Source organism: Chenopodium quinoa, unplaced genomic scaffold, assembly GCF_001683475.1.
Source record: "Chenopodium quinoa cultivar QQ74 unplaced genomic scaffold, ASM168347v1, whole genome shotgun sequence".
Classification (NCBI taxonomy): Eukaryota; Viridiplantae; Streptophyta; class Magnoliopsida; order Caryophyllales; family Amaranthaceae; genus Chenopodium; species Chenopodium quinoa.
The window spans coordinates 7026327-7042342 of NW_018743955.1; the positions used below are offsets into that span (position 1 = coordinate 7026327).

General features: G+C 36.6%; 3 protein-coding genes and 1 pseudogene across 6 annotated transcripts in view; all 4 read left to right on the plus strand.

Moving 5' to 3' along the window:
- Nucleotides 1–837: 837 nt before the first annotated feature.
- LOC110689332 (FHA domain-containing protein At4g14490-like) lies at nucleotides 838–3064 on the plus strand. The gene has a single exon (XM_021866102.1). It carries the CDS (start codon nucleotides 1020–1022, stop codon nucleotides 2742–2744), a length of 1725 nt encoding a protein of 574 aa, XP_021721794.1. The 5' UTR covers nucleotides 838–1019; the 3' UTR covers nucleotides 2745–3064.
- Nucleotides 3065–4364: 1300 nt separating this feature from the next.
- On the plus strand, nucleotides 4365–8118 carry LOC110689334 (annotated as a pseudogene).
- Nucleotides 8119–10459: 2341 nt separating this feature from the next.
- LOC110689503 (cellulose synthase-like protein E6) lies at nucleotides 10460–11183 on the plus strand. Its single transcript, XM_021866287.1, has one exon. It carries the CDS (start codon nucleotides 10485–10487, stop codon nucleotides 11181–11183), a length of 699 nt encoding a protein of 232 aa, XP_021721979.1. The 5' UTR covers nucleotides 10460–10484.
- Nucleotides 10967–16016, plus strand: part of LOC110689333 (cellulose synthase-like protein E6) — a 31954-nt gene continuing 26904 nt past the window's right edge. For all 4 annotated transcript variants that reach the window (XM_021866103.1, XM_021866104.1, XM_021866105.1 and 1 more), the window contains exons 1-5: nucleotides 10967–11090; nucleotides 11331–11435; nucleotides 12604–12741; nucleotides 12866–13079; nucleotides 13165–13268. The gene's annotated coding sequence lies outside the window, so the exon portion shown is untranslated. The remainder of the gene's footprint in view (nucleotides 11091–11330; nucleotides 11436–12603; nucleotides 12742–12865; nucleotides 13080–13164; nucleotides 13269–16016) is intronic.

A 16016-nucleotide genomic window follows, 5' to 3' on the forward strand; every position in this document is an offset into this window, starting at 1 on the left:
ACATACTCCACAATATCATGCTCGCCTGCATCATAATACATAATATGATCGTTGAAGATGAACGAGAGACGTATCAAAATAACGTTAATACCAATGAGTTTATGAATGCTGGAGGCAACGCTAATGAGGACACTACCGAGTACCGTACTGATCGTATTGTGGATATCGGCTTATACTTGTCTCGTAGAACAGAGATTGAGGATCAACAGACTCATTTGCAGCTAAAAAAACGACTTGGTCGAACATATATGGAATAAATTTGGTAACAACGAAAACTTAGGCAACTAGGTTTACAACAAATGGTTATCCCTAAGGACATCTTACAAAACGATGTGTAGTTGTTTTTTTTTTGTTTTTAAATAAAATGTACTAGATTATAGTTGTAGAACTGTAATCACGATTTGTACCTCTTTTTTTTTTGTTAATTAAAATTAGCTGCGTTGTTGTTTAAAAAATATTAATCACAAGAATTAGTTTTTTAAAAAGCTGATAAAAAAATGCGATAATTTCTTAATTAGTAATCACGATTAAAATATTAAATACGTCAATTAATTACATTGACATCGGGTTAATAAATTATAATTATGAAACAAAAAAGATTATATTTACAAAAATAAAATAAGGTGGGGTAGGGAGTATTGATGATGAACCATTGTTTAGTGTTCATTGTTAAGAGTGAATATTGTAAATGGTTTGTTGAGTTGATGTGGATGAGAGAAAAATGGTGATAGTGACTCATGAACCATTTATTTGGGTTCACCAATAAAGATGGTCTTAGTAGCAAATCATGTAAAAGTAGGCCCATTACATGAATTATCCACAATTCTCTATTCAACATTGCAAATATTCAAAATTACTCCCCAATTTAAAAATGAAAATGAAATACTCTATTGTTCCTTTAAACTCCTCAACAGTGAAAGAAATTTGAAATTCCAGAGAGCGCCAACAACTCCAATTGTGAACTACGAACGCTCTTTTCAATTCTTCTGGTTTCAATTCAACCTCCAAATTTCCCAACAATGGCGTCCTCCAAATCATCAACTCTGAAGCTGGTAATGCAACAAGGTCCTCGTCAAGGCGAAACCCTAGAATTCACCTCCAGATCCACTGTTCGAATCGGTCGAGTCGTCAAAGGCAACAATCTTACCATCAAAGATTCTGGGATTTCCTCCAAACATCTCATCATTCAATTCAACCCAGATTCTGGAAACTGGGAAATCAAAGACCTCGATTCTTCAAATGGTACTATCTTGAACTCCTCTCAGCTTAAACCCCTTTTCCCTTCTGTAATTCAAAATGGGGATGAGATTAAAATTGGTGAGCTTACCTCTATTAGGGTTGAAATTGCTGTAATTCAGGAGGAAACTAACAATCGTAGAATTACTAGGAATAGAAAAGCTGCTATTGATTTGGGAACTAAGGTTATTGAGGGTTCCAATTTGGAAATTGGGGATGAAATTGATAACCCTAGTAGGCGACCTGCTTCAAATTCTAGGGTTGGGGATTTGAATGTAGATAGTAGTATGGTTGAACAAATTCCAAAACGGCGCGGAAGAGGGCGGCAGAAGAAAGAGGATGAACATGTTGAGAATTTGGAAGGTGTTATGAGAAAGAGGAACACTAGGAGAGGAGAAGTTGAATTTCTGGGTTTAGAACAGGTAATGCAGCCGAGGAGGACTCGGCGTGGAAAGAATGCTGAGGTTGAAGAAATGCCCATCTCTGTGATGGAGGAAAGCAAGGGGTTGGATGTGGATGTGGATGATTGTAAGGAAGTAGTCGAAAATAACAAGACACGAGGAGGTCGTGGGAGGAAAAAGAAGCCTATTGTTAGGAGTTTAGACAATGTCCTAGATGTTTTACCGGAGGAGAAGATGGATAATCATGAGGTATTAGAAAAGGAAGTTCCTCAGCAGCAGTCGTGTGAAGATTTGGAGGGTGATAAAATGAATGAGCAAGTTTTAAAGGCGGAGCTTTCTGAACAAGAGGGAGGTGCTCTGTCTTTGAAAGAGCAGGATTTTGCAGAAACGATGGATGAGACTACTCAGCAGGAAAAAGGTCTATGTGGTATAGAGGGTGATGCAATGTTGGATGATCGGAGAATGGAAGACACTGAAGCTGTTGAAGATGTTTTGGAAGAAGAAGTGAATTCTGAGGTGTTGGGGAAGGAATTGCCAGAAAAGGTGGTGAATTTAAGGCAGCAACCTTGCATAGAAGGGATGGATGCTAGTACTGAGCAAAATGTACTAGATGATAAGACAAATGCACAGTTTTTGGAGGGGGTGGTTCTTGATCAGGATGGAGGTGCTCAATGTGTGAGAGAGCAACATTGTGCGGAGGAAGGTGCCCAACAGGATGGCAGTCCGGTTGGCGTTTCTCATGTTGAGGAAAGGGTTTGTAATGGAGTAGAGATTGATGTAGTGCTGAATGATGAAGTGCTGAATGATGAAGTGCTGAATGATGGGAGAGTGGAAGAGTCAGATATTGAAGAGATTGTTAAAGAGTCAGAGGTTAAGTGTTATGATAGAAGTAAAGAGGCCACTATTGTGCCCGACCTGGAAAAGATGACTCTAGGGGAATGGTTTGATTATTTAGAAGTATATTTGCCTAAGCAGATTTATGCTGCCACAGATGAGATCATTGAGGTCATGCAAAAGAGAGCAAAGCAGTTTGATGAATTCATGTTGCAGCAACAGAAAGAGAAAAAGACTGCCTTTGGCTTTGGAAAAGATGACGACTTAGATTAAATATGGTAAAATTTAAGGTTCTTAAGTATTGATGTACATTCAGTTTCTTGTTAAATTTTTAGAAATCATTACAAATTATCTAATGCTACAGAGCTTTCTTTTGATTTTGTTTCTCCCTTTAGATGTTTTGTATTTTGGCAAATGGTATGCTTTTTTTTGACATGCCAACTTTGTTTATGTTGATGACTAGATTAGATCTTATGCGCTCTGTAAATTGGGCATCTACGTAAACGTCTTAAAGAGACATAGCTAGGTGTGTGTGTGTTAGATAAAAGTCATATATGGTTTGAATAAAGTTGATTACACATAATGTTTTATAAATGCAACAAAGGTTTATATCTTGTAACAATGATTGAGTAGTGTCAGTTTTACTTCAAATTACAGTAGACCGATTGATTAATTTTGCAGATGACTATATTTTGACTGATCGATAAAGGAGCATATGAATGAATTACTTGAATTCCATGAAACTTACGCTATGTTTGGATAGAGAGAAATGGAGGGAAAGGAAGAGAGGAGAAATGGAGGGATGCATTCTCCCTTGTTTGGATATCTAATGTAAGGAGGGAAGGGGAGGGAATTGGAGTGATCTATTTTTCTTCCACTTTTAATAAATCAAATCTCTCCATTGTTGGAGATATTTGGAAGGAGAATGGAAGGTCTCCTTCTCCCTCCCTTCATCTCACCTCACCTCCCTTTCCCTTCCCTCTTTTTCCTTCCCCTAGACAGATTGGTAACTGCTTAATTACCTTGCAGAGGCACTAGAGATCAGATGAGTAATTGAATATGATGTTATACAAAGTTTGATGCAAATTAATCAATCAAAGCCTTAATCCCATAAGTGGGTTTGATGCAAATATGTGAAGTATAAAAAGCAAGCCAAGTTTTGAATTATTATTGGATATTTACTTGGAGAAATCTTTTCTATAGTCATTTATTTTCTCCTTATTATCAGGAGTAGTTTACACTTTTACATGTTTATACATACAGGCATACAGCTCATCAAATTGTTTTGCAGATCTTCTGTAGAGCTGCAATTCTGCAAAACAATTTCTTTTACTAATTCTTTTTTTTTTAGATAATCTTTAATTCATTTTTAAACTCCTGGTAAGCGAGTAGTAGACTAGTCCCAGGGTATGTGCAAGAAGGCCTCTTTTTTTTTTTTTTTTTTTTTTCCTTCCCTTTTTCTTAATGTCATTTGGTGCTTACATTCTTTCAGATTTTTGTCCCTCAAAAATTGATATTTATCCGTTCTCTGCAAATAAATTAGCTCCAATTCTTTTCTATGCAGAATTGCAGACTGCTGATAGTTATCAAGTTATGCTCTACTTTCCATATTCTTTGTATACATTCCAAATCCTTCCAATCAATTTGGTTTCTTTCTTTGTCTTAATTATTGGAATTATATATTTTAATTCAATATAAAGTTGATGTTAACTTGTTCCTTTGAAAATTCAACCTCCTAATTATACTTTTATCTTCCCATGCATTTTATATTATATTTTTAGGGGCCCTCACCACTTTTGGGTTTACATCTCTTTCAACAAGTCTTATTCTAATTTGGGATCCAAAGTTGGTTTATATCTTTGTCCCCTTCCTAGAATTGGAAGCATTATATCTAAGTTGATTCATTCTGGTTGATCATGCTATTTAATGACCTTAATGTGTGCCAAAACAACCAGGAGTCCAGAAGAGCAATGGAGAACTCTCACACTCATGCTACTTCTCTTCACCACTGCCATGTTCATAAACTAAAGGCAGTTCTCTATATATTACATTCCCTTTCACATTTCCTGGCCATAGTTGCCATTTTCTATTACAGAGCAATCTTTTTCCTTGACAAAGCTGGTTTTAAATTGATTCCTTTCTTACTTTGGTTTGTACTATTTGCTGCTGAGCTTCTCTTGTCATTTATTTGGTTCCTCAAGCAGCCATTCTACTGGTGGCCCGTGACTCGGACCGTCTTCACGGAGAGCCTGCCTAAGGATGAAAAATTACCTGGAATCGATATTTTTATATGCACAACTGATCCTAAGAAGGAGCCGACCTTTGAGGTCATGAATACTGTTATTTCTGCCATGTCTTTGGATTATCCTGCTGAGAAATTAAGTGTTTATTTGTCTGATGATGGGGGTGCCTCTGTGACATTGAATGGTATAAAAGAGGCTTGGGTATTTGCAATATGGTGGTTGCCTTTCTGTAGGAGGTATAATGTTAAAACAATTTGTCCTCGGGCTTATTTTGAGAAGCCAGAGGAGGCAAGTCAGAGCAGGGAATTCGTTGAAGAAAGATAGAAACACACTTCTGGTATGGCTTATAAATAAACACTTCTCTCCTGACAATTTACAAATACTCCATGCTCTCTGTTTCTTCAATAGTACATCTCAACTTTCAAACAGTCAAACTAATACAAGTATGATGCTTTGTAAATTTATTTATATTGTTCAATACTTTACCTTTATACTGCTTCTAATTGAACCGCTGCTACTTAATTGTTGAAATTAGTTAAAACACATGTAATGCTCAATAGTCACCATACTTGTAAACAAATTGTGTAGGAAAAATACAAGGCTTTCAAGTTGCGAGTTCAAAGGAAGTCAGTCGCCGATGAGATCAATGATGATTCTAAGAGAAGTGCTCAGGATCATCCGTCGAATGTTCAGGTTGATTTCTTGTTTTTAAATGTTGTACACTTACCTTGTCTGTTTTTTTAATATTTGGTTTCTTCAATTATTGTTTATATTCGTATAATTTTATGCATTTTAAAATAGCAAGTATTACCATAGAAACTTGTTAAAACCTTGCAAAGATTAAGGGGTAATATTAGCTTAGTTGAGCTAAGCTTGTTTAAACAATTTCAAGGTTGGCAATGATAAGAGGCGTTTTCCAGTCTTATTAATTACAGTATTAGGTACACTCTGTTAAAACTTATTTTATTCAGCACTATACTAAAGGAGTAGGTTGAATAATTTGTGATGTAGGCGCACTTTGACTAAACAGTTGGTATATGGACATAAAGACTAGTAATATATGTCAATTAGTTTTATATTTTATTTACAACTTCAATTTTTGAATTGATGATGTTAAAGTCTCTATGTCTATGTTGTTGCAGGTGATAGATGGGAAGGTTATGGAAGAAGATACTGCAACTAATCCAGAACATGTAGTGATGCCTTCCCTTGTATATGTTGCCCGTGAAAAAAAGACGTTCTCATCCTCATCACTTTAAGGCCGGAGCTCTTAATGTTCTAGTATGACTCTAGCACTTTCATAAAACCTGTCTTTGATGCAACCATTGTTCTTAAGGATGTAGTGAGAAATTTAGCCTGAATTTCCTTATACGTATCCATTTAATGTAGTTATTGGAATTGCAGCTCAGGATTTCTGCCACATTGAGCAATTCTCCTTGCATTCTAGTTCTAGACTGCGATATGTACTGCAACGACTCGATTTCAGCTCGACAAGCGATGTGTTTCTATCTTGATCCCAAGATATCACCTACTTTAGGCTGGGTTCAATACCCCCAAGTATACCATAATGTTAATAAAAATGACATCTATGACACTCAGATGAGATTCCTATGGAAAGTAAGCCGATCAATCTATGGTTATGTTATCTGTATTTCAGTTAATCTTCAGGGAAGAAGTTTTTGGTTTTGCTCACTGTATTTCAGGCTTTTTGGCCAGGGGCAGATGGACTTCAGGGGCCAGTGATATCTGGTACTAATTTCTACGTCAGCAGGAAGGCTTTGTATGGCATCAATATATATGATGGTCTGTTTGTAAGCCTCTTCTACTTTTGTTTTTGTGTTTTAACTATTGTATCAGTTAAAGCAAGATTCCATGAATACTAATTGATGGTTCAGATTTTGAGAAGTTATGTGTTTGGGACTTGATTTTAGAATCCCCTTAAATTGCCTTACCTCTAAGCCTCCTTATATTGTATCTACTTCTCACTGATAGTATCAAATTGTATTGTAGGTAATGAAATAATAAAGGAAGCAAAAAATATACTTGGTCCTTCCACTGAGTTCATCAAATCACTACGACAAAATGACATGCCTAGTGAAATCAAGCACAGTGAGCTTTGCACTGCTCCAGTACAAGAAGTCCAGTATTTAGCCTCATGTACTTATGAAGAAAATACTAAATGGGGTGAAGGGGTAAGTATGTAGAAGCGTAGAACCCAGTTTTAATGAGTAAGAAAACTGAGAAAAAGATCATCATAAGTTATTTATTCATGTGCAGGCTGGTTTTTGGTATAAAAGTGTGGTGGAAGATGCAATGACAGGTTATATGTTGCAGAGCAAAGGGTGGAGATCAGTTTATTTGAATCCACCTAGGCCACAATTTCTAGGTTCTGCTACGACTAACCTCGATGAATATTTAATTCAATTTACCAGATGGATCTCAGGACTTGCTGAAATTGGGCTTTCAAAATATTGCCCCCTTGTCTACAGTCCGTCAAGAATGCAACTTTTTCATCGGATATCTTCATCCTGGGTCGTCTTATACAGTTTTGATTTTATAGCAGTTTGGTGTTTTGTTACCATTCCTCTGATTAGCTTCCTCTATGGTGTTTCATTATACCCTAAGGTAAATACTACTTATGTAGGTTGTGTTACTTGTGTATTTGATATATTTAAGTTTTTTTTTTTTTTTTTTTTTTTTTTTTGAAGAAGATATATTAAAGTTTTTGATTAATAAGTCAACTCTGTAATAGTAAGATTAATTATATGTGCTCTGAAGTAGGAGTATTGCATGTTTAAACACTTAACTAAAGAAATTTAAATTTGTATGCAGGTGTCAGACCCATTTTTCATAGCATTTGGATTTGTGTTTATATCATCCTTGGTGAAGCATCTATGTGAAGTTGTTGACACAGGAGGGTCAGTAAGAACATGGCTAAACGAACAAAGGATTTGGAAAATAAAGTCGCTTACATGCTTTGGTTACGGAGTTGCTGATTGTGTTATGGCGAAACTCGGGCTTCGAGAGGCAAGTTTCATACCTACTAATAAAGCTGAGGACAGTAATAAAGCTAATTTATATGCAATGGGGAAGTATGACTTTAGCACATCAAACATGTTTCTTGTTCCGTTAGTGAGCGCCGTCTCCTTAAACCTGTGTTGCTTTGTGGGAGGAGTTGCAAGAGTGATTGGTGTGGGAAATTGGGAAGAAATGTTTAGTCAGGGAATTCTCTCATTATATGGGTTGATAATCAGTTATCCAGTGTTGGAAGCCATGTTTGTTAGGCAGGATAAGGGCTGCATTCCATTGTCTGCTACTTTAACATCTTCTGTCTTTGTTGTGCTGTTATTCATCTTTGGACGTTTTATCTTTTAATCCTAAAAGGATTTTTTTTTTTTTTTTTTTTTTTTTTTTTTTTTTTTTTTTTTTTATAAAATTATATTAATAAAATTGTCGGCTATTTTATGTAGTCATGTTTTCTGTTTGGTATAATTAAAGGTCAATTTATGATAAAAAAAATAAAAAAAAAAGATTTAAGGACATTAGTACATGGTTTGGCTGCTGAAGTAGAATAAATTAATTAATAAGATTAAATAAAGGCCACAATTATATTAATAAAAGTCTGCAAAATTAATAAAAATTTAGTTAGATGAATATTAAAAATTCATAAATACACTTACAAACAGAAAAGGACGTATAACAACTGGTACAATTGAGTTGCATTTGTAAAGATTGTCCACTTATGAAGTTATTAATGTAAGTAATAGTGTTATATCTGTAGTGTTATATTGGAAGTGCAATGAGAGTGAGGAATAGGTCAAGTAGTTAGAGCTTCCTTCTGGTTCAGGGAATCCTAAGATCGATTCTTACCTCGTCCTTGTGGCTCTAAAAAAAAAGTGTATTGATTTGTATTCATCAAAATGTCATGAATGATAATAAGCGAGAATTCGATATATGAGATGCCTCTTCTCATATCATATACTTGGTACATTGATTTGTGAGATAAGACCCTCTAAATCTCTAATTGCACTACAATGCACTCGTATGATATGAATCAAGATTCAAACAAGTCTCTTGTGAGAATTTTAATGCATTAAAATGTATGTAGGTCATTCAAGAAACACATACTGACATACATACAAAGTAGTGAGTACTAATCATATGATATTTCTTTATTTATAATTTTGGCTGTTATTATCATTCGAAACCTACATAACCTGAGCACCAGTTTCCTTATGCTTATTAGATTTAAAGTCATGAATAATTCTCAAATCCCAGCTTCTCCACAAACTCAACATCATGCTTCCCAAAAACATTCATCAATTAATCAATTACTTACTCAAAATAATTCAATCACTAAGAGTACAAACCTCAACAGCTAGCACGACGGCCGCCGGAAAACGGCGACGCCGGCGGAGGAAGGGAAACAGATTCTTCAAATTGGTGAGCTTACCTCTATTTCAGGAGGAAACTAACAATCGTAGGAATATTGATTTGGGAATTAAGGGTTCCAATTTGGAATTTGGCAATGAAATCGATAACCTTAAATTAAATATGGTAAACTTTAAGGTTAGTTCTTAGATATTGATGTACATTCAGTTTGTTGTTAAGTTGTTAGAAATCATTTTAAATTATCTAATGCTACAGAGCTTACATGTTAGTTTCATTATTTTTTCTCCCCTTATTATCAGCAGTAGCTTACATGTTTATACTAAACAAAATTCCTTTTCTTTTTTTCTTCTTCTTTTTCTTATTGTCATTTGGTGCTTACATTCTTTCAGATTTTGGTCCCTCAAATTGATATGTTATCTGTTCTCTACAAATAAATTAACTCCAATCATTTTCTATGCAGAATTGCAAACTGCTGATAGCCTGATAGTTATCAAGTTATGCACTACTTTTAAACCTGTATTTGTCTATTTTAATAAAGAAATTCCATATTCTTTGTTTACATTCCAATCACCTTGGTTTCTTTCCTTGCCTTAATTACTGGGATTATACTTCCCCCGTTTCTATTTACACGTTCAATTTAGGCACATATATTAAGGAAATGAGAGAGAGTGAGAGAGAATGATAAAGCAAGTGAGGTGTCTAGGACATATAAGGTATAAAAAAACTTACGAGGGATACCCAGTCAATACCCCAGATAAACTATCTGGGGTATAATTGTCTTTTCAAGTGGCAGTGGAGGGGTATATGCATCTTTTCATGTAATAGTTGAGGGGTACGTGTGTAATTTTCTTACCAAATAGTAAAAGCAAAAAACAAATAGTAATTGGACAGTTCACGAAAAGTACTGAATAAATGACCCTATTTTTTCAATATATTTACAAAAATGCCATCGGATTAACAAAAATGCCATCAGATTAACAAAAATTCGTTTATGTGGCAGATTAACTTGTATTTTCCCACAACTTACCCAAAAAGGAAACGTGTCAACTAAAAAAACTTCCTAAAAAGGAATATGTGTCAACTAAATAAAACGGAGGTAAGTATATTTTAATTCAATATAAGTTGATGTTAACTTGTTTCTTTGAAAATTCATCCTCCTAATTATACTTTTGTTTTCCCATGCATTTTATATTTATTTTTAGGGCCCTCACCACTTTTGGGTTTACATCTCTTTCCACAAGTCCTACTTAATTTAATTTGTTTTTTTTTGCCCCCCTTTGAGAATTGAAAACATTATATCTATGTCAATTCATTCTGGTTGATCATGCTATTTAATGTCCATAATGTGTGCCAAGACAACTAAAAATCCAGAACAGCAATGGAGAACTCTCACACTCAAACTACATCTCTTCATCACTGTCATGTTCATAAACTAAAGGCAGTTCTCTATCTATCACATTCCCTTTCACATTTCCTGGCCTTAGTTACCATTTTCTACTACAGAGCAATCTTTTTCCTTGACAAAGCTGGTTTTAAATTGATTCCTTTCTTACTGTGGCTTGTACTATTTGCTGCCGAGCTTCTCTTTTCATTTATTTGGTTCCTCAAGCAGCCATTCTACTGGTGGCCCGTTACTCGGACCATCTTCACAGAGAGGCTGCCTAAGGATGAAAAGTTACCTGGAATCGATGTTTTTATATGTACAACTGATCCTAAGAAGGAGCCGACCTTTGAGGTCATGAATACTGTTATTTCTGCCATGTCTTTGGATTATCCTGCTGAGAAATTAAGTGTTTATTTGTCTGATGATGGGGGTGACTCTGTGACATTGAATGGTATAAAAGAGGCTTGGGTATTTGCAATATGGTGGTTGCCTTTCTGTAGGAGGTATAATGTTAAAACAATATGTCCTCGGGCTTATTTTGAGAAGCCGGAGGAGGCAAGTCAGAGCTGGGAGTTCGTTGAAGATAGAAACACACTTCAGGTTTGGCTTATAAATATACACTTCTCTCCTGACAATTTACAAATACCCCATCCTCTCTGTTTCTTTAATAGTACATCTCAACTCTCAAGCTAATATGATGCTTTGTATATTTATTTATATTGTTTAGTACTTTACTTTTCTACTGCTTCTAATTGAAATGCTGCTATTTCTTAATTATTGAAACAAGTTAAAACACTTGTAATGCTCAATAGTCACCATAGGAGTAAACAATTTGTGTAGGAAAAATACAAGGCTTTCAAGTTGCGAATTCAAAGGAAGTCAGTTTGTGATGAGATCGATGGTGATTCTAAGAGAAGTGCTCAAGATCATCCAGCAAATGTTCAGGTTGAATGGTTGATCTTGTTTTTAGATGTTGTACACTTACCTTGTCTGTTTTAATAGTTGATTGCTTCAATTATTGTTACTATTCGTATGATTTTATGCATTGTAAAAGAGCAAGTATTTCCATAGAAGCTTATTAAAACCTTGCAATGATTAAGGGGTTATATTAGCTTAATTGAGCTAAGCTTGTTTAAACAATTTCAAGGTTGGCACTTATAGAGACATTTTCCTTTCTTATTAATTATAATATTCGGTACACTTTGTTAAACTATTTTATTCAGCACCATACTAAAGTAGTAGATTGAATAATTTGTGATGTAGGTTCACTTTGACTAAACAATTGGTAATTATGGACATAAAGACAAGTAGTATTTGTCAATTAGTTTTATGTTTTATTAACTAATTAGAATTTTTAAATTTGATTATGTTAAAGTCTCTATGTGTTATAAACGGAACTGCGGGAACAAAAACAGTAAGAACAAAGTTACCGAAAAATAGACTGAGTCGCGGACTATGTCGCTTTCTTTAGAACATTCACGGCACTGCCCTGAAAAGGTGCAAGCAGTTCGTACTAAACCGGATGTTCCCCAGGATAAAACAGCCTTTCTGTATTGAAATTATACCGGTGGAACTGCACAAAACCACCGGGCAACAAAACAGGAAATCAACACGCCTTTTATAGGAAAAATTGCAACGTAACTGCTGCTGTTTAATTAGGCACTAATCACGCAATTAAAACGGTCATATTATAAAGAGAGTAAAACTCTCATTTGTTTTACTCTCTTTATAATATAAAAATAAGTGAAAACGTTTGCATGATTAACGCTCCATTAATCAGTTTTGAAAAAACGGTCAAATGTAATCAGTCAAAAACGTTTAGCAAAAATCAAGGAACTAATCACGCAATTAGCCTTGTCCAAAAAATAAGTTTATTTAATAAACCCGACCCGACCCGGCTCGGTCCGGCGCGCGTGTGTGATAGATGGTTTACCATGTAGGTCCTCCCTCTCCACAAAATGTGGGTAGCCCAAGGGCCACACCCCTTTAGCCCACTCTCTATATTATAAAGAGAGTAAAACTCTCATTTCCCACCAATGTGGGACTTTGAGTTTTTCACAAAATTCACACACTACACACTTGTTGTTCCAACACTATGTCTATGTTGTTGCAGGTGATAGATGAAAAGAGTATAGAAGAAGATACTGCAACTAATCCAGAACATGTAGTGATGCCTTCCCTTGTATATGTTGCCCGTGAAAAAAGACGTTCTCATCCTCATCACTTTAAGGCCGGAGCTCTTAATGTTCTAGTATGACTCTAGCACTTACATAAAATCTGTCTTTGATGCAACCATTGCTCTTTAAGGATGTAGTAAGAAATTTAGCCTGAATTTCCTTGTACGTATCCGTTTAATGTAATTATTGGAATTGCAGCTCAGAGTTTCTGCCACATTGAGCAATTCTCCTTGCATTCTAGTTTTAGACTGCGATATGTACTGCAACGACTCATTTTCAGCTCGACAAGCGATGTGTTTTTTTTCTTGATCCTAAGATATCACCTACTTTAGGCTGGATTCAATACCCCCAAGTATACCATAATGTTAATGAGAATTACATCTATGACTGTCAGATGAGATTCGTATGGACAGTAAGTCAATCTATATGTGGTTATGTTATCCGTATATCAGTTACATTTCATGGAAGAAGTTTTAGTTTTGTTCACTGTATTCCAGGTTTGTTGGCCAGGGGCTGATGGACTTCAGGGGCCAGTGAGTGATATCTGGTACTAATTTCTACATCAACAGGAAGGCTTTGTATGGCGTCAACATATATGATGGTGTGTTTGTAAGCCTCTTCTAATTTTGTTTTTGGTTGTACTGTTCCTGCTGAATTCTGCTTCCGTTAATGTCCGAGGGCTGGTAATGTTCCGTCCAATTGCTCACCTACATAGCCAATACAGATTAGCTAGCCCGGGGGTTATCCGGGAATAACCACTCCGATGCTAAAGTTAGTACCTTTGTGAGAAGAAAGTGAAAGAAGAGAGAGAAAGTGTTTTAGAGAGAGAGAGAGATTCTACCTTTGAAATGAGGATTTGCTTGGGTATTTATAGAAACACAACCAAGCAGGTGCCACCTATACAGATAGGTGGCACACCGACCTTGTAAATAGCAGGTGCCTACGCGGCACCAAGCAACTCTCCACGTATCAGAGGGACATGCCGTGTTCCGAGAAACAGCTCTCCACGTGGGAGAGACTGATGCCGGTAAGGACTTGAATTATTCAATGATTAACGAGGGCTTTAAACTGCACGACACTCTTTTACCGGCATATTATAGATGCTACCGGTATATCCCGTACAACTAGCCCCCCAAGTGAGGACGTTAGTAAAACTGACGTGCTCACTTGCGATGGAACACGGTGCTGGAATGCACAATATGCCATACAAGAATGATGAGAAAACCAATAAATCTACGATTTGCCCCCCAAGTGAGCAAATTGACGATAGTACTTTGCTCACTTACTGAGCAAAATGCCGATAGGGCTCAGCTCAATTAACTACGAAAAAAATCTACGATTGCCCCCCCAAGTGAGCAAACTGACGATAGTACTTTGCTTAATTACTGATCAAAATGCCGATAGTACTTTGCTCGATTAAATACCAAAAAATCTACGATTTGCCCCCCAAGTGAGCAAACTGACGATAGTACTTTGCTCAATTAATGAGCAAAATGCCGATAGTACTTTGCTCGATTAAATACGAAAAAATCTACGATTTGCCCCTCAAGTGAGCAAAGTGACGATAGTACTTTGCTCAATTACTTAGCAAAATGCCGATAGTACTTGGCTCAATTAAATACGAAAAAGTCTACGATTTGCCCCCCAAGTGAGCAAACTGACGATAGTACTTTGCTCAATTACTGAGCAAAATGCCGATAGTACTTGGCTCAATTAAATACGAAAACCGAAAATAGGAGTTAAAAAGATTTCACACTTGTTTGAAAATTTCTTCCCCAGGATTTGGCGGGAAAATGTAATAAAGTAATGGGGCACGTGTCAGTCATCGAAGTAGGGTGTTTTTGAAAAGGCGTTTTATTACAGCCGTTGGATTGCATGCGGTAAATGTCACATCAACCGCTTCATTTGGACAGTAAAATAGCGAATTTCGTACTTTTGACCCTTCATTTCCCTTGCGAAAAAATTTCGAAAAATTTCTACTTCATTTCGCTCGTAGTACGCATATATTTCTGCGATTCAGGGGTCGATTTGTCAAAGGTTTGTTCAGTTGTATTGTGACCGGTGTTTGTAAACGGAGGACACTTAATTCCTGAGTTACGCTTTCAAGAGTTGAGTTCAAAAGAGGTAAAAAAACCCTAACTTTCTTTTTGATTTCTCACTGGTTTGTGGTTAAGTAGATTTTGCGTTTATTTCATTATTTGTGAATGTCTGGTTCTGGCATGCATGCAAATACGGGTAAAGCCAATGAGGCTGAACTCTGTACACCCTTAACTTTTGTAGAAGAAAGAGAAGCTTATTACCGTCATAAGTTTCTGGCTGACGCCGAGAAGGCTTTGCGTCCTACCAACCCCGATATTCCAGAGGACATAGAGATTGCCGATGTTGAGCCTATTAGCGTTCGTTATCATTTGAGGTCAAATTTGGATTTATTTAATCAATACGACACTAATATTGACAGGATGCCGAGAACAAAACATATCAGTTACCAGCGTGAGGTTGGTGAGAGCAGTAGACCCTCTGTTGATGAAGAAGTTGTTGACCTTGGGCATGAAGTTTCGGATATCCGAGAAGAAGATATCCGGTCAGTTCAAGATAGCCTAGAACGGCAAGAAAGTGGGGGTGAAAGCGTCGGTAATGAAGAATTAAAGACGATGCAGAGGGATCAGAAAAGCTTGGGGAGGGAGATAATGATGAGGAAGAAGACGACGAGACTGACGAGGAAATTGCTGCAGACTTCTATCTTGCTGCTCAGATCGCAGAAGAAGAATGTCTCGACGAGGAATACGACTCAGATCGAGATGATCCAAAGTATCTAGAACCTCAAGAAATTCCCAACAGCTATGAAATAACTGAGTCAGTTGTGGATCCGGTATGGTTGCAGACAACCACCGAGAAAGAGTATTGCCAACATGGCAAACGCTTCTACCGTCTTCCTGACGGCTACGAGCTGAGACTACCAATCGAAGGTCAAACGGCTTTGGACTGCCTGCCGGCCACATTGTTGTGTATGCAAAACATTTAGAATTTGGTTTACGGTTTCCACTCCATCATTATATCGAAAAAATATTCGGGGCTTGGAATGTTTCAATTGCACAGTTAACGCCTCCAACCATCCGAAATATAGTGTCTCTTGTCTGGGTCATGATATTTATGGACTTTCCCCTTACCCTGAACTTATTTCGGAGATTGCACTGGATAAAGAGAGATAGCCAGTCACCCGGATGGTGGTCCCTTTTTACCGCTCCCGGTAAATGCACAGTGTGGCCAAAATTGACCAGTTGCAAGAATTGGAAGAATGAATTTTATGTTATGAGTGTTCCTGACGATTTTACCGTCCGTAGGACATTTC

Excerpts from the sequence above, each read along its gene's own strand:
- LOC110689332 (XM_021866102.1), top strand. The coding sequence starts at position 1,020 with ATGGCGTCCTCCAAATCATCAACTCTGAAGCTGGTAATGCAACAAGGT.
- LOC110689503 (XM_021866287.1), top strand. The coding sequence starts at position 10,485 with ATGGAGAACTCTCACACTCAAACTACATCTCTTCATCACTGTCATGTT.